Source organism: Heloderma suspectum, chromosome 1 (assembly GCF_057233095.1).
Source record: "Heloderma suspectum isolate Gila_16-S chromosome 1, 16-S_ref, whole genome shotgun sequence".
NCBI lineage: Eukaryota > Metazoa > Chordata > Lepidosauria > Squamata > Helodermatidae > Heloderma > Heloderma suspectum.
In genome coordinates, this window is record NC_139458.1 from 343,719,519 (window position 1) to 343,743,698 (window position 24,180).

Consider the following 24,180-nt stretch of genomic DNA (forward strand, 5'->3'; position numbering starts at 1 on the left):
GAGCGAACGCTCTGCCACAAAATGTCACGTTAGGAAAGGACTTCGAGACCCACGTGGGAACCGCAGTCCAGACCAGCTTTCCGTCCGGATGTATTGGACTCCACCTCCAATCATCCACAGCCACCTTTGGCCGTGGATGATGAGGGATGCGGTCTAACACATCTGGACAGTAGGCTGATGCATGCATGCTCATGCTCCCCCCCCAATAACATAGGAAGAAGACAGTAGTTTCTACCACATTCCTGGAGTACTCCCGATTATTTTATGGGAATAGGTGGGCTGATTTCTTTAGGTAGAAACCCCCCGCCCCAGTATATAATAGTGGTGCGTTCAAAGACTAACAAACTTATTACGGCATACAGTTTCGTGGACTAGAGCCCACCTCATCCGATGATTTCTTTAGAATGGGCTAGTAAAATTCTTCCCTTTGATTTGTAGTGTAGTTCTGCAGGATTCTGTATCTAGCTGGCTTGTTGATGGTAGGATCCTTAAAATGTAAGTGGCTTTTATTGGTGAAAGTGTACACCAACCCTATATTGGGGGGGGGGGGGGAGCTGTCCTCAAAGGACGGCTAACCTCCTGATAGATGTTAAAAACTCTGCAAAATGTTTGGTTGTCTCTCTTGGAGTCCTTCATGCACCCAAACTGTTCTAAAATATTTCTCATTAGCTTGTCGGACTAATCACTATTTGCATGCCTTTTGCAAGTACCAGTGCTTGCATGCCTTTTGTGGGAAAGGATGAAGGAAGTGAAGGAGGCTTAGCCTGGAGTTACTGGGACTTCTAGTCTTCTTCGATAAAGGAAGTAATGTTGGGTGGACTGGATGCCCCTGGTTGTGTTCATGCATGCTGATGGAAGTGCTGTGGGTAGGAAAACAACCTGTTGCTTCCACTTGAAGTGGAAGGTAACTGCTACCAACCTTAACCTCAGTCTTCCCCTGACTCCCTCTTGATACATACATATGTGGTCGTTCGTGGGATGGCTGCAGGTTATTTTAAGGCAGGAAACACAGTGATACCATCTCTTTGCTTAAAAGACTTCCGTGGATGTCTTTCTAATGAAAAAAGACGTCATTGCTCTGCTCGGAAGTAGGATGAGACCTGAGCAGGTCTTGGCTGGCCTGCTCCCGGAAAACTCAGGATGGTAGAAAGGACTGAAGTGGGCCAGCTGTTTTTCTCTGGGATTAATCTGTGCAGTATCTGGAAAGATGTGTGAACTTGGCCTGGTAAAAGATTCTGAGGGAGGGACTCCAAAAACCTTACTGGGCAAAAGTCACAGCAATGCTTGGAAAACAAACAACGATGTGTGGAGGATCTGCTTAAGTGTGTGTTGCCTGTGACAGCTGAGAAAGACGGAAAGGGTGGGCTGGGCTGGATGGAAGCCTGACACCTTCTGCGTGTGAAACTTGGTTTTGACATTTGTGCCTGGCAACTCAAACAGTCACATGTTGAGTGAAAGTCTGAGCTGATTTCCTCATCCCAGATGTATGACTTACTATTATTTGGTCTCTTTCCTCTTCTCCTGTAGACTTGAACAGATACCAGTGAATGTCTTGACTCAAGCTCAGATCCTCCTGACCTTAATGCTTGCTAGGTGACCTTCAGAAAGTTGCTCACCCCTCTCTCAGCCCTATGCAACCTTACAGGGTGGTGGTAATAAAAGGGGGTGGGATATACTGTAGGTGATCCTGAGTCCTTGGGGAAGGGTGGGAAATACATATTAATAATCCATTAAGCCTTTAACATCCTGTCATTCTCTCCATTTTGTAGGAAGTTAAAAACCAGTGTGGTAAGAGAATGGAAGGAGACAGGGCTGCGTATTGCCTTCTACTTAATGTTATGTGGGTAAACTATATAAGGGGCAACTAACTAGTGCCCCTCCCTGTAGCTTTAGAAGAGTGATCCAGATTCATCCAGGCAGGCTTTGGGACAGCTGGAAAACAGCTTTCTTTGTAACTTGCACATATAAACAAGGAAATCAGTCCAGCCGCTCCCAGACGGTTTTCTGGTCTGTGGGCCAGGATTTATTGGAAATGCAAGCGATGAGAATGGTGCTCTTAAATAAAGTCTAAGGCTGGAATCCTATGTATATTTACCTGCAAGTAAGTCCCATTGAACTCAGTAATACTTTTAAGCAGACATGTATAGGATTGTATACATGTTGTATATGTGTATGTTGTATTAGATTGTATATGGAATAACTCCATTAATAACCTTCTGTAATAGCTTCTGTATACTCCACACTGACATTCTGACTTACTAGACAGTGCTTGAACTTTCCCAAATATACTTGACTGTCATGGATACTAAAATTTTAAAAAGCATGGTGAATGCATAACATGCTACCACGTAATTAAGGGGTAGTACTGAAAAGCTGGAGTTCTGGAATCTCTCACTTAGCAGCTTCCTTGGGTCTCCCCCTTTCCCCTCTGCAGGTGTCTACCCTCTCATAGACTCTGACTAGAAAGCAAATTGACCGTGGGGCATTTGTAAGATATGCAGCCAGGGCTGTACAAAAAAGAGCAAATGTCAAATTCAAATTACAGTTTAAAAATGGGGTTACAGGTGTAGAAATAGTTACAGCTGTGAAATGTACAAAGTTCTACTTCAACAGAACTATTACATGCATTTAGAACACTGATTATTTAGATCGGGGAGAACAACTTGTGCCCCCTCCAGCTGTTTTGGCCTACAGCTCCTTTGGTCACCTGGTAAATGGCATGCTGAGGAATGGGCAGAGGGAACACATCCCTGTTGGTTGTTCTAGGCCTCTCAGTGGCCTTCAGTACCATCAGTCATGATGCCCTTCTTCATTGTCTTGCCAGAATAGAATAGCTTTGGGAATCATGGTGGCTCCACTCTTTCCTGGTGGGACGAACCAAGTTAGTAGTGATGGAGGAGTTCTATTCCACCTCATGGCCTTGGCTTTTGGATGCCTCAGGGTTCTCTCTTGTCCTCCATGCTTTGTAACATCTACATGAAGTTGCTGGGGGAAGTCATTCAGTGGTTTGGGCTAAAATGTTATTAGTATGTAGATGGCGCACAGCTCTACCTCTCATTTCCGCCCCCTAATCCCAGTGAGGTATGTGTTTGGAGACAGTTTTGGGACTGATGAGGGTGAACAAGCTGAAACTTAATCCAGACAAGACAGGGGTACTGTTGATGGGGTAGCTGGCTGTTCTGGACGGGGTTGTACTCCCTCTGAAAGATCAGCTTGGGGGTCTACTGGTGCTATTGGTAGAAACACAGGTGGTGGCAGTGGCTAGGGGTGCCTTTTACCAATTTAGGCTGGTATGCTAGCTGTGACCCTATCTAAAGGATAGGGCCAGTGTGGTATAGTGGCTAGAGTGCTGGACCAGGAGTTGGGAGATCTGGGGTCTAGTCTCCACTCGGCCATGGAAACTCATTGGGTGACTTTGGGCCAGTCACAAGCTCTCAGCCCAACCTACCTCACTGGGTCATTGTTGTGAGGATAAAATGGAGAGGAGGAGGATTATGTATGCCGCCCTGGGTTCCTTAAGGAGGAAAAAAGGCGGGATATAAATGTAATAAATAAATGTATAAATAAATACATATATAAATGTATAAATAAATAAATGTGACAAAGATTCAGTCACTCAAGCCCATGTTACGTGGGGTTGCCTTTTATGATGGCTGAGAAGCTTCAGTTGGTACAGAATGCAGCACCCTGGATGCTTGTGAGGGCCAAATGTTTGGACCATAATACACCAGGTTTATAGCAGTTGTAATGGTTACCAGTTCCCTTCTGGCTTCAGTCTAAAGTGCTGGTTTTGCCCTTTAAAGTCCTAAATGGTTTGGGACTAGGTTACCTGAAGGACTACCTTCCTAGGCTATGTGAACTTTCCTGGGCCTTAAGATTAGCCACAGAGGCCCTGCTTGCTTGCAGACTCATTCATAAGGCTAGTGCCCTCAAGTAGGGATGACAGAGAATTTCGCCACGAATCTCGGGGAGGCTGAATGCCAGCGCATTCGGCCCCCCGAAATCGGTGGCGAAACGGTCTGCCCCCCCACCCCGGGACGGGACTTACCTTGGGCGAATCTTCCTGGCGGCAGCAGCTCCGGCGGTGGTGCGGTGGCGGCGGCTGCGGCGGCTGGTCTTCCGACCGGCTGCCGCCGCCGCCATTTCCAGTAAAAAAAAACAAAAAACAAAAAAACGTGATAGGCTATGTAAAGATTTACGTAGCCTATCACGGCTAGATTTAAAAAAAATACCGTGATAGGCTATGTAAATGTTTACATAGCCTATCACGGCGGAGTAAAAAACAAAAACAAAAAATGTGCGTATGCAAATGGCGGCGCCCATGGGCGCCGCCATTTGCATTCCTTATTTTGGCATGCTATTTGTGTTCCCCTTATTTTCGCCGTAGTCTACATAAATGTTTACGTAGACTAAGACGTGCCAAAATAAGGAACACAAATGGCGGCGCCCATGGGCGCCGCCATTTGTGTACGCGCGTTTTTGTTTTTGTTTTTTACTCAGCCATGATAGGCTACGTAAACATTTACGTAGCCTATCACGGCTGACTGCAGGGATGCAAACAGCGGCGGCTATGGCCGCCACCATTTGCAGACCCGGCCGGCCAGGATTCGGGGGGGAGGGACGGAGTGCCTCCCCCCCGACCAGAATTTCGGGGGGAGGGACAGAGCGCCTCCCCCCACCTCGGATCAAATTTTGTTAAAAGGTAAGTGACTTTCGTACATCCCTACCCTCAAGAGATAAGGCCTTTTTAGTGGTGGCTCTGTATGTGTGGAACTCTCCAAAAGGAGGCATGTTTGGCCCCCTCCCTATTTGCTTTTAGGTGGGTTTTAAAGAACATTTTATGTTAATCCGCTTCATGTTGAAATGATCTGCATTCTGAAACTGTCATTACTTTCTGTTTCCAATTGTAATATGGCTTTTGTTGTCTGATCAGAAATGTTTTATGCTGCTGTCTAAAAAGTTTTTAGTTTTTTAAGTTTTAAAAAAGTTTTTATGATATTAGCGAGAAGCTGCCTTAGGAGAACATTTGTTTTGAAAGGCGGCATATAGGTTTCTGAATAAATACATTCATATTTGTGTGTGTGTTTCTATTTCAGGTATTCATTTCAAAGCAGGCTGGAGCGTGAGCAAAGGTTTGAAATAATTCTACGTAGGAATTTTGGACCTAGAAAAAAGGGATGGCCAAGGTTTTGGATATGGATGAAGGACTTGAGGGAGGACTCAACGAATTTAGCAACATCATTAAATCCAGATCTGGTAAGCTGCAAGTAAAAGTTGTTAGTCATCTTTCCTAGTGACTGTCCCACTGTAAAAGCAAACAAAATGCTATTTACTTGTTAGGAATTGGAGAGCCAAACCACATGTTACGTGCAAATGCATGTGATGGTAGCCTGATGGCCCTTAAAACAGGAAAAACCTGTTTAGGAAGGGTGCAATTGGGAGTAGAGAGGTAGCACTGTAGTGCAGAGGTTCTTACCCTTTTGCCACCTACCTTTTCTCTAAGGGCGCAGTCCTATGCATGTTTAGACAGAGAAAAAGTTCTACAGTTCCCAGCATTCCCCCAGCCAGTCATGCTAAACCCTGTACCCTGAATCACCCAGCATCTCCTCCTACCCCAATGGGGGAGTCAGAGGCACATTCATATTGCTCCCTGTTGTGTGTCCCCCCCCCCCCCGCTTTCTGTATCTGCAATAAAATTAGTGTGCAGTGTCATTTGGCCTTCCTGTGGCTGTTGCCAGAAACTTCAATTCACCTACCTTCCCTAACTGGCACTTCCATTTAAAAAAAGACTATCAGGCTGCAATTACACCATCTGTATGTAATGTGCAGTTTAGCTCTTTAATTAGATTCCTGATGCATCTGTCTGTCAAAGCATTGTCCAGTACACTGGGTCCCTGGTTCTACTTGAGAAAACTCTTGAGGTAGTTGTAATGAAATAATAGTAATTATAGGCTTCTGCTTTTCTGCGGTGCTAATTGTGTCTGTTTATTTAGGACCCACCCCCTGTATTATAATTACATCAGGTTTTATGAAGTGCCATATGTTCAATGTGCTTTAATGCAGTCTTGCTTTGGCAGCTTCTTCTCATCTGAGGCTTGAAAAACTTACTGTGCACATTGCCAAATATCTTTAAAGATATGCGTGAAGTTGAAGATAGAACATGTTTGCCTGGGAGCTTCTTGGGCTCTCCGTTTGTTGTTATTGTTGTTGAATTTCTTAGTCACCTTTCTCTTTAAAAAGGCCCAGTGCAGCTTACAACAGAATTATTAAAACATATAAAATATAAAAAATGAAATCCAATTTCCATTAAAAGTACCAACACATAATAAAACAACTAAAACATTAGTATAGACTATAACCAAATCAACAGATGCGTAAACAGCCTACCACTCAAATGCTGGGAGTAGAGATTGTGTCATACCATAAAACCGGAATTGCAGGGCTGGGAGTGTGGATGTGTGGGGAGGACGGCTTTTTCCATACTTTAGAGTGCAATCCTGGCTGGGGAATTCTGGGAGCTGTAGGACTTTTTTCTGTCTAAACATGCATAGGATTGTGCCCTTAGAGCATTATATTTTCTCTCCTTGTGCAGCCTGGGTATCACTGGATCTGCCATGTGTACAGAGCGGGGTTTCACACATTGAAAGGACTCACTTGAACTCTTGTATTTGCTCTCCTCTCTTGCCATACACAGGTCCTTTAGCTACCATACAGTTGTCAACCTGGGACACCATAAATATTAAATGCTTTTATGCAGAAGCAGCAGTTTCTGATAACAAAGCAAAGGTAGCCGTGTTGACCATAAGTAAAATCCCAAAATCCATATTAGTGTAATACATTTGTTAGGTTCAACCAAAATATCAGAAAAAATGGGCAAGCTTTTGAGATCTCCAGATCTCTTCATCAGGCAAGATGTTATAAAAATCAGGTTGGCAGGGAAATAGGGGAGAGGGAAAAATTACTTGATGGTGAAGTCACACAGTCTTGTCCATCACAAACTCCATGTGATGGCAAAGTCACATATCCAGAGTCCCAGGATAGAATGGAGGGGGTGGGGTGTCTGCACAACCTCATTCAAATGGTACAGGCCATGTGATAGTTACAGGAAGAACCTGCTGCTTCCCCTAGGACTGTTGGGATGAAGAAAAGGGAAAATAATAGAATCATTTCAGATGCCATTTGACTTCTGAAAGTAAATTAATTCCTGCATTGAGCAGGGGGTTGGACTCGATGGCCTTGTGAGCCCCTTCCCTACTATTCTATGATTCGGATATGTTTTATATGGATGTTTGAGCATTTATAAACATCCTTCATTTTCTCATAATTCCCTAACTAAAAATCCAAGGTCTGTTTAAAAGGACTGTTTAGCTAACAGACCTTGATGGTGTTAATAGGCTGCAATCCTACACATGCTTTCCTGGAAGAAAGTCTCATTGATTCAGTGGGGCTTACCTCTGAGTAGATATTCACAGGATTACACTGTTAATTATGCTAATCTAACCAGAAACTCATCTTTAAAGCTCTGCTTACAGAAATCCTAAGAATTCAGTTTGACTCTTCTGTCTATCTACCCTTGTGTATTGTCCTGTCCTGCAGCTGAGTTATTTATTACTCTGCATACCTGAGGCATGAAAAGAATCGGGGAGAGGGATTTCCCAGTGAAAAGGGCATAGGACTTCAAAGTACGCCAGGCAACAAATTAAAGGCTTGTTGTCAGGACTGACATCTGTACTTTCTATCTTGATTACTCCAAAAAGGCAAAAAGTGCTAAAGGGAAGAAATACTTGTGCTAGTCCCTAAATGGAAGGTCCCTAAAGTGAAATGGATTATGTTCTGTATTGGATGATGTCCATTATAAAGTGTAATCATAGCATCATTGTATCTTAAGAATGATCGCTAATTAATCTGTCATTTGTATATTGTGCACAAATTATTTGTATACTTCTATACAAATAAGTATAACAAACAATTATACTTTTTAAAATAAACAATATACTTGCATGCTTCAGTGCAGAGGGGTAGGTTGGTAGATTTTTTAAAAAGTATATTTATGTTCCCTTTTCTGAAACTTATTTTAAAGGATAAAAGGTTATTTGTCTTAAACTTAAACCCACTAAATTAAAAGGTTGCTTTGGATACCAAGGATGTTTTCATAACTTCAAGGACCGAACATCAGCAATGGAACCTGATAATTTGTGTGTGTTTTAAATTGGAACGCCAGAATTTCAGCAAGAGAGCAGTACATAAATAATGTTCCTAAGCAGAAAACTAAAACATGTTGCTGGTGAGAGTATTACCTAGTCCTAAATGGAAGATGCTGAAGAGTAGCTCTTGACCTTTCTATTTCAGACCACATTTCTTTTCAGCATGTGCTAAATCCTTATTGTTGCTGCAAATAATCACTAATGTCCATTAGGGTTGCAGATGTGTAGCACATTACTAATTGACACAACTCTTGTATCGTCATGTTGGTGCTTGACATTGCTTTAGTCTAAAGAACTAATGCTAATGTTTGGAATCCCAGTGCCATAGGTGGAGGCCTGTTTGGCCTTAGCCCCGTAGCCTTTTTTTCCTCTAAAAGTCACTGGGGGCCATTGATGTGTGTGGGGCAAAGTCAATGTGCTGCAGCTTGGGGGCAAGAGAAGCTTTTGCTCCCACTTAAGCAATATTCCTGAATGAAGCGGTTTACTTTATCTCGGATAAATGTGTGGATCCAATTCGCTTATGCTTTTAACTGTTCTGTGGTATTTTAGATTTTCAACTGTTTGTAATCTGCACAGAGAACATTAGTTATTGGGCTGATTAGACATGTAATAAGGAAATGAAATAAATACAGGGAAAAGTAAAGCAGTGGTGTCTGTCAGGCCAGGAGGATGTAACAAAGGTCTGGCCCACTAGATGTCTCCAGGAAGTTCACAAGCAGGGTGTGGGCAATGATTCTCCGATGCTGTTCCCCTCTTCTGCAAGTGTTACTGTTAGCCATCTTCAGTTCCAGTTTTTGGGTGGAAAGGCAGGACATAAATCAAACAAATGAAGCAAACAAATCAACTGGTGTTCAGTGGCATACTGTGTCTGAACCCAGAGGTTCTATTTAGCTTTAGAACTCTTCTCCTTGAATTTGTCTGATACCCTTTTAAAGCCATTCATGCCAGTGGCCATCACCTTCTCTTGTGGCAGTGAATTCCATAGGTTAGTTTTGCATTGTGTGAAAAAGTACTTTTTGCTTGTTTCTCCTGAAGCTACTGCTACTCAGTTTCACCGGGTGACATGAGTTCTAGTAATCTGGGAGAGGAAGAAGCTCTCCCTAATGCCATAACTTCGTGAGAATTATGTGTAATTAATTTCCTCCTCCTCTCCTTACTCCTTTCCCTTGCTTTATATGACATTTCTTGCTCCTTAGCCATTTCCCACTTTCTAACGTACAGCAAATATTTTCTTTATTGTGTTACTTTTTAAAGCAAAATTCTTAAAAAGTGTTGACTGGAAAACTTAGCTATTTTGTACATTGCCTAGTAGATCTTTAGATAAGTACTAAAATCAAAATTCTTTGAGAGAATTTTAATAGTTTTTTCCTGTTCTAAAGGCTTGAGGGGATGTTTCCTAATGGATTTTTTAAAAGAGAAATTAGCTGACGCTGGTAACTTTTCTTTAATGTTGGCCACATTTATACCAAACACTTGGAAAACCTCTTTTCTTATAAATGCACACCTGGAATTCTGCACAAGAATACTCCTTATTGCATTTCTTCATACACTTGGAACAAAATAGAGCATTTTAGGTTCTCTTATAGGAATGGATCTACTTTAGTATTCTTGAGGGGAATAAATACATATGAACTTGAAATTCTAGAGATTAGCAAAATTGTCTTTTGCGCTTTAGCAGCAGTGAACTATTTTTGGTAGTACAGTCTCTACACCTTGGTTACTTTGGATGATAGTGGGAAATATCTCAAGACTTTTAAGACCACAGTTCAGCAATGAGTTAGGCATGCTTCAATCCTATTGATCTCAATGCCCACAATTGCAGCGTGTGTAACGTTGGAGTAGTTTGTGGCCTAAAACTGCAGATAGTGAAGAACATAAGAACAAAAAGGGCCTCCGTGCATGTGGTGCACAACGCATTGCTCGTTGTGGATGCTTGCTGTGGTGTGGTGTGATTGTTCCTAATCATTATCTTGCATATTGTTCTTTAGTTAGAATCACACAGTGGTTCTAACTAAATTTACTAGAGGGCAGGTTGCATCTTAAAGATCAGCTCTTGTGCAAATTATGCTTGAGGGGTTTTTTGCACATCTGTGTTCTTTTGAGAATATATTTTCCTATTATCTGGAGCAGTTATAGGTTAGGTCTGTGTGATTTCACTGCCTGTGGGAAAATATCAGTTGCTCACATCTGTACTTTCTCTGTATTTCTTGTTAAAATACATTTGCTCTGGAGTAGGAATTCAGTATAGGCCAGCCAGGACTTCACCGACCTGGTGCCCTCCAGATGGTTTGGCCTTCCATTCCCATCAGCCTCAGCCAACATGGCCAGTGGCTAAGATTGCTGGGAAATGTAGTTCAAAACAACTGGAGGGCACCAGGTTGCGAAATGCTGTGCTAGCAGCTAGTGGATTAGGTTTGAAGGCTGCAGAGTAAATGTATCTGCTTGAACAGTGGACTTTTACAAACAACTGGCCCAGTATTGTCTACTCTGGTTAGCACTGACTTTCCAGGGGTCTCAGGCGGAGGTCTTTGCCATCACATGCTACCTGATCCTTTTCACTGAATATGCTGGAAATTGAACTGGGGCGCTTCTGCATGCAAAATATTAGCTCTCCCACTGACCTCTGGTTCAGCAAAGAAAATATTGACTTGGATCCAGCGATGTCTTTCATGACTGGAAAGGCCATTCTACTTGTGCAAGGAGGTAGCCCTGCCAAATCTAGAGGGTCTCTCAATCCTCAAAAATGGCTTTTGCAAAGGGCTGTCATGGGGGAGGATCCAGGAAAGCCCCATGGCATGAGCAGAGTCCTGCTCAGCTGTCTCTGGATCCAACTCATGGTGCCTATAATGGGCTGGTTCACATGATCAAAATAAGCCACCGTGGCTTATTTAAATCACCGTGCATGCAGGGTACAATTTCCATAATCACCATCCAGGCGTGGCTTGGTGGCTTAATTTTATGGTGTGAACCAGGTCAATGTGTGATTTTTTTTCCCTCAGGCAGAAATTGAACTGTAACCATCCCTTAGAAACACCAAGTATTCAGGACTTACTCAGTAACCAGAAAGGGAGACATTTTTTTCTTAAATGAGAAATCCATGTTTCAGAGGCCTAAAACAAATCTGGAAGTCATGCGGGTGCAGGAAGTGGATTACAGTCTGCTGCTCCTGTGTCTTCTGTAACTGGTAATTCAATGACAGATAATTATCAGATAATTAATATACTATGTCTGAATTACCATTCTGTAGCTAACAATTTATCAGTCTTAAAATGTGTATGATATGTTATTTCAAATTCTGCCATCTTTCCTGGAATTAAAAGACTTTTGGGTAAAACATATATGTCTTCACTACTTGTATATCTCACACACAGATTTAAAGGAATGTGACAGGGCAGGTATGGTTAGCATGTCAGGACAGACCTCTGACATACTTTTGCTTATTTTATTTTTTAAATGAGGATTTAAATTGCCAAGCAACATCAACTTAGTAATAGATTTCAATCCACTTTTCTATTTTTACTTGTATTAACAAAACAACCCCAAATGACTCCTTTATACTGGCTTGTTTGTCAATAGGTATAAATGGTAATGTAATTTAGTTATCGTTTGCAATAGAATTTACATTCAATAGAATATACAATGTATATTGAGTATTCTATTGCATGCAAATTCTGTTGCTAACTGCACGTGTGTGTGTGTGTGTGTGTGTAATTAAAGTAACTCCACAGTTTATAAATGGAGATTTGCCTGTGCTTATACTTGTACTTCCTTTTAACACTTCAGCTGTGATTACTAGATTTGTTAGTGTAGTAGATCATGGGAATGCTGTGGACATAGTATGTCTTGATTTCAGCAAAGCATTGACAAGGTTTCCGCTGATATCCTTGTTGACAAGATGGTAAAATGTGGGTTGGACAATACTACAGTTAGGTGGATCCACAGCTGGTTGAGCAACTGTACTCAGTGAGTGTTAATTAATGGCTCAGCATCCTCCTGGAGGGAGGTCTCCAGTGGCATGCTGCAGGACTCTGCCCTCATCCCTGTGCTGTTCAACGTTTTTATAAATGACTTGGATGTAGAGGGGTTGCTTATCAAATTTGCAGATGACATGAGGCTAGGAGGGATAGCCAACACCATAGAAGTCAGGATGAAGTTTCAAAAGAATATAGACAGGATGGAACACTGGGCTGAATCTAACAAGATGAGTTTCAAAGAGATAAATGTAAATAAAGACTTGCATTTAGGTAAAAAACAAAACAAAGCACAAGTACAGGAATGGGGGAGACCTGGCAGCAGTACATGTGGAAAGGACCTAGGTGTGTTAGTGGATCACAAGCTGAATATGAGCAAGCAGAAGCTGGAAAAGCTAATCCAATCTTGGGCTGCATTAACAGATAAGATACTCCAATTGAAAGGGACAAAAAGAGGCAATTTAGGTACTGGTCTCCTCTCGTCTAGACTACTGTAATGTGTTCTACGTGGGGTTACCCTTGAAGACGGTTCGGAAGCTGCAGCTGGTACAGAACGCGGCGGCTCGCCTGATTAAAGGCAGCTGCCGGCATGATCACATCACTCTGGTGCTGAAGGAGTTGCACTGGTTAGCAGTTGTTTTCTGGGCCAAATTCAAGGTTTTGGTTTTGACCATTAAAACCCTATGTGGTTCTGGCCCAGCCTATCTCAAGAGGCATCTCCAGCAACACCAGACAGGCCGCTGAACAAGATCAGCCTCGGATGGCCTACTGTCTGTCCCATCAGCCAAGACAGCTAGGCTGGTGAGGACGAGGGAGAGGGCCTTCTCTGTGGTGGCCCCCACTCTGTGGAACTCCCTCCCTAGGGAACTCCGCCATGCCCCTCTTTAGTGAGCTTCCGCTGCGCATTAAAAACATGGTTGTTCAGGCAGGCTTTTGGGGTGGGTTAGGGTATTTTTAGAAATACGATGTTTTAATGTAAAATTTTATTGTTTTAAAACTGTTTGTATTGCTGTACATCACCCAGAGTGGCCAGGTGACTGGCCAGATAGGCGATTAAGAAATTTAAATAAATAAATAAACAAACAAATAAATACTCACAACAATTATTTCTGGTTGCTTTGGGAAGATGACCGCCACTTGTCTGGTCAACTGGAGGTAATTTATATTTGGCTCAGGGAAGTGGTAAAGTGGACCTCTGTTATCTAATATACTATCTTTGGATTTCTTTTAAAAAAACCCATGAATAACTCCAGAACCAGGAATGGCAACTTTCCCTCTAGTTAAGGAAAAACAAACCTATGCTAGGTAACCACACCTAGCAAGTAAAACCTATTTAACTTGGTGTAGCTTATTTCTGGGTAAGCATGCTTAACATCACACCGCTGGAATTTTAATAAGCAAAAAGCCACTTTTCATCGTTGAAAGAATGAAAGAATATCACTTGAGTTTATCATAAGAGTGAATCTAGATCAGCATGTAAACATCTTAGTTATGTTTTCTTCGTATTTAGTACAGTGAAGAGAACATATGCTTCTGTGTTAGGCTGGATAAATTCTTTATGATTTTTGTACTGAATTTAATATTGTGTCAAGCCATTCTTGAGCTTTTAGATGTGTGACCCTTTAACATTCTTTAAGGAAAACTGTTGATTTGCCTTCTCATGGGAAAATTATTCTAACCTACTCAAACATCAAGAAAAATTCCACTGTGGCTTTGTATTGCTTCTTGCATTGGACTTCCATTAACAGGGAGGAGAGAAGTATTGTGTTAAATTAGTACTGAGGAGTAGGAGAAAGCAAGGGAAAAACAATGTAGTGTGTGGGGAAGGTAAAGAACAAATTGACTGTGGTTACAACTTTGGCTTGGTTGTAGATACTGTGCTCCTGTGAAATCTCCAAAATTTCATGTCTGAAATACATTATTCTACCTAGGGACCTCTAGCACAGCAGCAATGGCGTTAGCTTGCAGGATGGGTTTTCTGGGCAATCCCATCACACAAGCGAACACTACTGATGTTGTGCTAGAGGTCCTTTACACTAGCACAACATAATATGTGTTAGCAGAATGACATCATTGGATACTCTACAATATGTATAGCAGAGACTAGATGTTCCTCCCCCACCCCTTTAAAAAGCTTGCTTGCAACTCCCCGTATTAATTTAGCTCAGATGGCTTGATCATGCAGGAATGTAAAGAACTAATATGAGGGATATTTTTAAGAGAGATTGAATGTTTAAGTGATGCGTGAATGTGGAAGTTCAATATGTTTTCCTCTTATCCAAAATAAAAATGCATGGAACGATTTAGTTATTTGTTAAATTTTTACCCTACTTTTCCTCCAAAGAGCTGTATATATGGTTCTTCAATTTATTCTTGCAACAGCCCCGTGTGGTAGGTTATACTGAGATCTAGTGATTGGCTCAAGGTCACCAAGTGAGTTTGGAAAGAGGTTCTATTTTTAAAGGATAGCATTACTTGAGTAATGTAGCTGATCAGGTATGACATGGTTACAGGTAGTCATTTTATTATTTTTACTTTAACATTACATTAGCATTTTCTACAACAAAATGGTGCTTATTCCTAAGTGGCTGTTTTTAGCATTAGGACAGCAGAAACAAACACAATTTTATTCCTGTAGTCGTAATGGTACCATGATGACTTCAGTAAATTTTAAACATAAAACACTGCATATTCTCATAAGCTTTCTTTTTTTTTTTTTTGTTAGAGCTGCCAAACTTTCTCTCTCTAATGTGTTAGGAATGTAGAAGCAGTTGTAAAGCATGGGATGGTGGGGGAAGAGAACAGAAATGTTAATTGTGTCCTTAATGTGTATTGCTGAAGTAATGCACATGGCTGTCTAAAATTCTCCCCCCCCCCCCCGACCATTAAAGGCACAATCTTATGCATATTTAGGCAGGAAAACTTTTTTCTGTCTAAACATGCATAGGATTGCACCCTAAATCCAGGATCTAAAATTACCTATCTGCATGAAGAGTCGGACACGACTTAACGACTGAACAACAACAACCACAGATTATGTGGACTATTAGCCAATCAAGCTTGGCGTCCAGTGTGGAAGACAAGTTTCCATACTGGCGTAGGGTGCAATCTTATGCATCTTTAGACAGAAAAAGTCCTACAACTCTCATGCTGGCTGGGGAATGCTAGGAATTGTAGGACTTTTTTCTGTCTAAACATGCATAGGATTGTGCCCTTAGTTAAAGGCTATGTGTGACGGGGGTAGCCAAGTTAGCTTATTAGTGAGTCTGCTCCATTTATATATAAGCAGGGCATAATTTTTTGCATCATAAGTAGTATGCAAGTAAAGTCCATAGTTTAATAGATTAAGCTTCCCATGTTTCATATGAAGAGAAGATCTCATTTTGTACGAAAAGGCCATTAATGGTTTGAAAGTGCTAGTTAAATGTCCTATTTCTCTTTATTAATGTGGGATTTTAAATTTTAATTTCAGTGTTCTGTACGTTGCTGTGAAATACTTGCTAAGTAAATTATGCTATCTACCAGCACTTATAAGTAACTAAGGGTGCACTTCTAACCTACCTAATCTCTAGTAGGTCCCATTCAACTCTGTGAGACTTATTGCTGAGTAAACATGGGTACGATGACATAGTCGAGTGTTGCTCGAGTCCTTGCTCATCCTCCATAGAGGTTACTGCTGATCAGCTTCTTACAGGGCTATGGTGTGCTGTATTTACTTCTCACTATTTCCTCCCTAGTTCTTCTAGCTGGCTAGTTTTATGCTAGACATGAAGTAATCCAGCCTTGGAAACAAATTTACTGAAATTCCCATCTCACCTTCCAGTGCATAGCAGTGTCAACCATTTGTGGCAAATCAATGGCATGAAAAAAAATGCAGTTTTTGTGTATTTGTCTGGAGTAAATCCTTACTCGCCATGGTTGAGCAGGCAAACGGCTGTTTATAAGCATGTTGCAAGTACAGTGGTTAGGTAGTGTGTGTCAGTGTCATAAGTGCAGTGAACCAACCTAGCCACAAAACTAACGGTGTGACTTTTAAATAAAAAGTTTTAAATTAAAAAACAATTCAAATCTGAAAAAGACATAAAATAAATAATATACAATCCTAAAGTTATTCAATACTTTACTACTATGGGGTTGGTGTAATCTTTGAATGGATTATGCAGTCTAGAATGCAGGATCTTAAGAATTCTGTTAACTTTTAACTCCCTTTGGTTTTTTTAGCCCCCCATTGGCAACTGATCCATATTCAGGTTGCAGTATCACAAGAAGGTTCAGTGTTGCATGTAATTGCATTTTGATGCTTGCCATAAAAAAGATTGTAGTTCTCATGATGGGAAGAATTAAGTCTAATTGTGTTTTGTAAACTTTTACATTTTGAAAAGCAATAGTACTAGCCCTCTTAGCAATTTCATGCGGCTGGGAGACTGCAAGGGAAAGTGAACTTGTCACACTTCCCAACTAGTCAGGATCCATTTCCTGAAAATGGAACGCTAGACAATTCTGTATATAAGAGATTTTTCCAGTTGAATCACAGAACTGCAGCATGCTCACCAGCTGCGTCTGACATCTATTGGTAATGCAAGTTCTGTCACTTGTATCTATTAAATATGCAAATTAGCTAGAACTCTCTGTATGTGATTATGGAAATAGCACTTCCTAAGATAAAAGGAAGTGCCATTGATAGTAAATGCTTCAGTAACAACAACAAAAACAACAAGCCACAGTAGTTTGCCCAGTCATGGTTTATGATTAAAACAATCTTTGTTGCATTCTGTTTCTGTTGACATGAACAGAACACAGAACAGAAACAGTTGGGATGTAAAAGTCCTTATCTCTTGAGTGGGTTGTGCCTTTTCTTTTTCATTGGGGACATATAGGTTGCCTCTACCTGAGGCTTTTCTATGCTCCAGTCATATTTTAGGAAAAGCATGCAGTCTACACAAGAATTGTGAAACTGTATGCATAACTAGGACCCAGTTCTGCTGAGAAGTTGTCTAGTACAAGCCAGTTGAAACGGCAAGTTTCATGAGCAGGACAGAATGCTGCTCCCATTCATTGCTGTGCAGGCAATTTCTCAGGGGGTTGTGCACAGTGTAATAAACAGGAGAAAGGCCCTTATTTATTTCCCTCTGAGATTTTGGCAATGTGCTTAGCTGCTGTTTGTGTCTTCAAGTTGGCCCCATAACCACTTGTGGGTGGAGGGGCAGAGCAGAGGGAGTAAGGAGACTGGTATACCTGTGTGCGCATGAACACTGAAATACACATACTTCTCTCTCTCTCTCTCTCTCTCTCACACACACACACACACACACACACACGCGCGCATACCATCCCAGTGCCTGGAACTTCCCATCTAAAGTCAAGTTACCACATATTGGGAGGAAGCAGGGAAAGCTCCTCCCTCCCAGTGCAAATAGACTAGTCCTTGCATGCTAAACCAGTGACAACTAGACCTTCAAGGACCAATTGTGGATCCTTATTTTAAACAATTGCTTTCAGCTATCAGGAACTATGCAATAGTTTTAGAACACTGATGTTATTAGAGGTTTTATGGATGTTCTGTTATGTGCACAGCTCCAACTCCTTCACATAAAGAATCCCAATTGAAATCCCACTTGGATTCAGGCATGTGAGATGTCATTCTGTCAGTATGTGCTCTTTAGTGCCAACATGTTAAACACTTCATTCTTTGACCCACTTGCACCCAAATATGCCACTTTATGTATTTTTTTCAGAGCTTTTTTATTTTCTAGGCTGAAAGACTTGAAAACTCAAGTTATATGTGTTTTAATATTCTGTTTTGTGACTTCCAGCCTTGCGTGTGTAGAGGAAGAACACATTAAGTTGTTTATTTTGAATGCATCGAGTGCAAGTAGCTCAAAGATTGAAGAGCTTCACATGGTACTAAAGAACTGTGGGCCACTTACAGTGGTGTATAGGTAACTTTTGAAGTGCAGGTGCCTTTTATATCAGTCCTCATAGCTGCACCCCCAAGGAGAGTCCAAAAATGCAGGAAGCTGTGTTGATCCATATTAACAAATGAATTCTATCAGTTTTCCTCTCTACCAGGAGAAGGTCTTTTATAAAGCTATTGGGTCTTAATTGCCCATTCAAGACCAGCCCATCCAAAAATACTTTGCATTGCAACAGGGATAGCTCACAACATATTGTGCCTGAGAAAATTCATCCCCCTTCCCCAGCTACTGTGAGGATTGCAGCTAAGCTCAGAGGGAACAGAGAATTCTGGGTAGGCATGGCGGAGAATTCCGCCACGGATCTCAGTGAGGCCAAGTGCCAGTGCATTCGGCCCCCCGAAATCTGTGGCGAAAAGAAGCCCCCCCCACGAAATGGGCCCGGAACGGCACCTACCTGCTGCTGTCCGCGCTGTATAGCGAATGGTGTCCGCGGCCGCCATTCGCTTCGTCCATATAGCCGTGATAGGCTACGTAAATACTTACGTAGCCTATCACAGCTAACGCAGGGATGCCATTTGTGTCCCTGCGGAAGCCGTGATAGGCTACGTAAGTATGTACGTAGCCTATCGCAGCAAAACTAAGGGAACGCAAATGGCAGCGGCTGTGGCAGCCGCCATTTGTGTTCCCTTTTTTTCCCGCCATGATAGGCTACATAAATGTTTACGTAGCCTATCACAGTGGAAAAAAAAGGGAATGCAAATGGCGGCTGCCGTAGCCGCCGCCATTTGCATTCGCTGTTTGTTTGTTTTTTTTGTGATAGGCTACGTAAATATTTACGTAGCCTATCACAGGCTGGCGTAGGGACGCAAATGGTGTCCCCTACACAGGACGCCATTTGCGTCCGCACCAGCCCGGCAGCGGCTGGAGGCCCCACTGCGGGTTGGCCTGGCCGGTGGCTCTGCAGCCTGGCCACGGAGCGGAGCCAACCGAACAGGATTCCGGTGGGGAGGAACGGATCGCCTCCCCCCCATCAAGGATTCTGGGGGGAGGAACGGATTGCCTCCCCCCACCTGCGGAACCCGGCGGAGCCAGGTAAGCAGGGTTTCATACACCCCTAATTCTGAGGGGGTTGACAGATGAAGTCAGCATCCCTGATAATATAAAAGTGTCAGTGCTGCGTTCCTGCAAGACCTGGCTCCATCGCACTACTGACCACTAAACTGAAGCTCAATCTTGACCAGATGGCGTTACTGTGGTAATGTTGAATCTGTTCAAAATGGCGTAGTGCTCCCTGTAAAGGATTAGGTTTGCAGTCTGGGGTACTCATAGGTCCAGCTTTGACCCCTGGAGGCCTGTGTGGTGTCTGTCAATAGAATGCCTCATCCTAGTTCACAGCCTAGCCACTATATTTTAAACTTTCTGGAGAGTCCTCGGGGTAGCTGCACATATAACACATTGTTTAGATTGTTTAAATCTAGCAGAGGATGGATAACTGTAGCCAAGGCTGCCTCTTATTTATTTGGTTATTTAATAGCCTGCTCTTCAGTACCTATTCTCAGAGCATCCAATATAAAACAAATTAATAACTATAGTAGATCAACAGCAACCTTGCCTGCTAAAACCCAAGTTAGGAACATATGAAGCTGTGTTGTACTTAGTTCAGACCTTTAGTCCGTGTAACCCAGTATTGTCTACTCAGCCTGACGTTGCAACGGCCCAGTTTGGATGTACAATCTTGGTTCGGTAAACCATAGTTTTGCAAACTGGGAATGAGTATTGGGCCCAGGGCTATCGTTGGACCATAGGCATTGTTAGGTAGCTGCTGAGGCCCAAACCCTAACAATGGGCCAACTGCCAACTCCTAAAGCCCCTTTGAGCTGCTGCTGATGCCTGTTCACTTTATATCTCTGAGCATGCAAACAGTAGTAAGTGAGGAGATGGAGCAGCGTCCTTCACTTGTCTTGTGCTCTCTTTCTAGGTGGCTGTATAAATTGGACCCAGAAGGAGAGGGCAAGTGAATGGGCAGTGGTTTCAAGAGTGATGAGGATGTTGGCCTACTCAGGGAGGAAGTTTATTCAGGGCATCTTGCCCCAAATCCCCAAAAGTTGCTCCCCCACAAATCTGGAGATGGTACCGATTGGGCCTCTTCATGCTCTCTCCCCTTCTTTCGATGTGCTAATCCTGGTTAGTCAAAGCAGCACTTCTCTGTTGCATCAAAATGGAAAAATGTGGTTTAATGTCAGTTTACTAGCCAAGATCTTAAACCACAGTTTGAATGTGAATAGGATGCATTAAAAAACTTAAAGTGCAAGTGTGTGTGTTCTTAAATAGAGACCAATGAAGAGCCAGGGACATCTGTTTAACTTGACTTCTGCAGTTGGGAAGATATCTGAATAAATTACAGAACAGCTTATAGAGTACCTGGAGGGAGAAAGTGATTACTAGTTCTCAATATAGTTTTAATTAGTCAAGACCAGCCTAGGGGTCCCCCCGCACTTTGATAAATTAAATGGTTTAGTAGATAAGGGGAGTACAATTCTGACACCTAGGTGAAGGCTTTTGACCAGTACAGCATCTTCCACAGAGAGCTTGAGAAATATGAACTAAAACTCTGTAGTTAGTTGGCTAAAGAAAAGTTGATAATGGAAAGTTCAGGCAGTATTCCACAGCTGCCAGTGTTGCGTTGTATTAGTTGATGGTACACTTAGAACATTCACAGATGATATCAAAGAGGAAGGGATAGACTAAAAGTTGTAAAATTTTCTCATTCCAAGATGGCTGTTTTTATAGCAACAAAATAACCTTATAAAGGGAAAAATGTAAAGTGTTACAGATGTTTAAAAAGGGAGATAAATTGCTGTGTTATACTGGCATATTATAAAATAGTAATTATTTCATAAGATGTAATAATGTTACATTATCATGCCTGCTTTCCACTTGTCTTCCACTTAGAGATCTGTGAGCAGTTTACATACCAGGAATTCCACAGGGGCAAGGGACTAGTGGTACAGCCTGTCCTAGGGTGTGGATGCCCATATAAAATATGACCTCACTTAGTGGGTATCTTTCAGGTGAATCCCCCCCACCCCAAGTTATAGTTGGGTCTTGTAGTCTGGGATGCCAGTCTTAATGTTTTGAAGCCTTAGCTTATGCATGGTGAGGCCTTCCTTTTGGCCGAGCACTCATGAGAACCACTGCAGCCACTTCTTCTGGCTGTGGGGCTCTTGAAGGGGAAACAGAGGGTGGGGGAATGCTCCATAGAGTTCCACTGCCTGCTGTCGCTGTGGCAAATGCCATCATGGGAGAGCAGTTTGCGGGGTTCTCACCGCTGGAGGCAGTGGGGCAGCAGGGGCCCCTCCTGGCTGGGGGGAGGGAGCAGCACAATTTGCTGCTCCTCTGCCTGACTTGGGCACCTCACCCTGTGTCTTGGGTGGGCCAGCCCTGCCTCCTTTCCTTTTATCTAACCAGCATGGGTAGTTTCTTACTAATACATTTAAGGGTGGGTATCCTTTAGTCTGCAGGGAACAAGCTGCTAATGATGGCCTGTTAATTTGGTGGTCTAATCTCAGTTTGAATTTGCACCTTTGCAACCCAGCGTGTCAGAGGGTAAAGCATGACCAGGGCAGAACAGACAAACATGGACTCAAGATTTTAACTCAAATGAACTGATCGGTTTATTGATACACAATGCTTAAAAATAATAGAGCTTGTAACTGTAATCCTAACATTAATACTTAGAAAATATTATAAATGGTCAAAGAATTGCATAGGAAGGTGAGCAATAAACCAACAAACAATATAAATGGTTTAAGAATGCTTTGCCCTCTGACCCACTGGGTTGCAAAAGTGGGATTAGACCACCAAATTAACATGGCTGTGAAAAGAAGGATGAGTGGATACAAATGTGTTTTAGAGAGAATGGTTGCTCTGTAAGGAGTTCCATCTGCAGTGTGTGAATTATTTCACTGGTGCTGGACTTGTTTTGTTTGTTTCATATTGCCCAAGGTATTACTGGGGGTCCCATCTCACTTTCATGACTCATTTTTGTGTATGTGTGTGGTAGAGGGCTTGTCCTGTTCATTTATACTTTGTCCACGTGTATGATTGGTCTCTGTGTTCGAAGGCTTGTGCTCTGATCATTATCATAGTTTTGAGCCCATGCGCAGGCTTTTTGTGGGCAGTATTGGAGCTGGTTCAGAGATGCATCCTGGGAACTTCAGCTGTCATCCCCACTTCAATGCTCTCATGTGGTATTCCCCAGCTCTGTCCACTTGCAAAATCCATGCAGAGGCTTGTATATTGGATCTGGGTAGACTCACTTCAGCTTTTTTCAGATACATTACCTAATTTGGCCTTCCCCAAGGTGGTACCCTCCAGATTGGTTGTACCCTAGCTCCCATCATTCCCAGATAGCATGGCCAATGATGGGAATTGCAGTCCAACACATTGGGAGAGCACCACCTTGGACAAGGCTATCTTACGTTGCCTTTGCTGACATAAGGGCACTCCACTTGCTGTACCAGCTTAACATGGTTGTTACAGCGGTATAAAGATAGTTATGCATAATGATCATATTCCACTCATGTGTGTCTGTCCACAGGATGGGATTGTGTTGCATTGTGCAATTTTTTTTTAAAAAAAGAAAAAGTGGAGGGAGTAGCAAACCAGCCTGGAGATTATTCAGTCATAGCCATTCTGTTATGGTGGTTAAAATATTAATGTAGTCCCCTGTTACATATGTGAGAGTTTTTTAAATGCCTGTGTCCTTTTTATGTATTTGGAGTGCAAATGTGAAATAGATTCCTCTGGTTAAATTAAATCCTACTTTTAATGACACATTTTAATTTATTTGACTTAATATTGTCTCTAACAGTGTTTGTTATCTATTTATTTGGTAGTTTCCCTATTTGCCTACATCACCATACTAAAGTATTTTAGCCTACTCCCCCTCCCCAGTTGCATTGTATCACTTTAGAACTAACTGTTGTAATACAAAAAAGCTTCATAGCTTTCATTACAAATAATAAGAGGGGATGTAATTATACTTTCATAATGAAAAGTTCTGTAGTGTAACAAGGTAAATGGGCTTTTCTTTAAGTCTAATTTAATGATGGCTGATCCTATAATTATAATTTCCTTTTTTCATAATAGAATGGTTCTTGTCTGACAAGTCTTCTAAGCTTCACGTAACTACTAAGAGCTTTGTTTTCAAATATCACCTGTGATTTAGAAATAAGTTATTTTATTGTTGCGTAAGTACTCATTAATTTTAGAAATGTAAATATGTTGAGTATATGTCTCAATAAGAATGTTGCACTAGTAAATTATTAGGGGTGTGGGTAGAGTGTGTGATGCTCTCTACCTTGTACTTGTGGTGGCCTGAAGCAGAAGAAAAATGAAATAAATTCATGTGACCAGGAGGTGTGGCATTAATAAAATAATAAGGTTGTCTTTGATAAGCTTCTCTCACTGACAGCTGCCACATGGTGATAGCTACTCAGTGTGATAGCCAAGCTGTGGCAGAATAGTAGCAGTTCCCATGTGAGACAAAAGGTCTTGTGAATTGACTCCAAGGATAATTTTATAACACTTGGTACAAACCTAAGGCTGCAATCCTGTGGCCGCTAGTCAGTGGCTAGACGGCCATAGGTTAGGTCGGTTCCCGGGAACTGACCTCGGAGCCTGCGCTCCAAGGTCAGTTCCCTGAGAACCAACTTCCACCCTCTCCCATGCTGCCTTGTAGGCAGCGCGGATTGGCCCTGTTCTCTCTGCTTGCAAGAGGAGTGTGAACGGCAAAAACGGGGCATTCCTGGGAGCAGGCCAGGGCGGGGAGGGCAGAAGTGCCCTTCTGATGCTTCCTGTGTGTCGTCCAGTGTCCATTCCAACTTCCTGTGGCTAGGCAGCCAAAATGGGCTGTCTAGCCGCAAATGTAGAGTGGCTGAAGTGTGGAGGGGATGACCCCCTCCTCTTTGCTCCTGCTCTGCATTCGATATACAGTTGCCTCCGAGTTCGGAGGCGGCTGCCTATCCCGATAGGATTCCGCTCTAAGCCTAGGGAGTAAGCCCCATCAAAGATGATGGGGCTTACTCT

General features: G+C 42.3%; 1 protein-coding gene across 11 annotated transcripts in view; it reads left to right on the top strand.

Moving 5' to 3' along the window:
• UTRN (utrophin) overlaps window positions 1-24,180 on the top strand; it is a 507,208-nt gene that overhangs the window by 14,934 nt on the left and 468,094 nt on the right. For all 11 annotated transcript variants that reach the window (XM_084827754.1, XM_084827752.1, XM_084827759.1 and 8 more), the window contains exon 2: window positions 5,097-5,256. In XM_084827754.1, coding sequence (XP_084683880.1) covers window positions 5,178-5,256 — 79 coding nt within the window. In that variant the 5' untranslated portion in view covers window positions 5,097-5,177. The remainder of the gene's footprint in view (window positions 1-5,096; window positions 5,257-24,180) is intronic.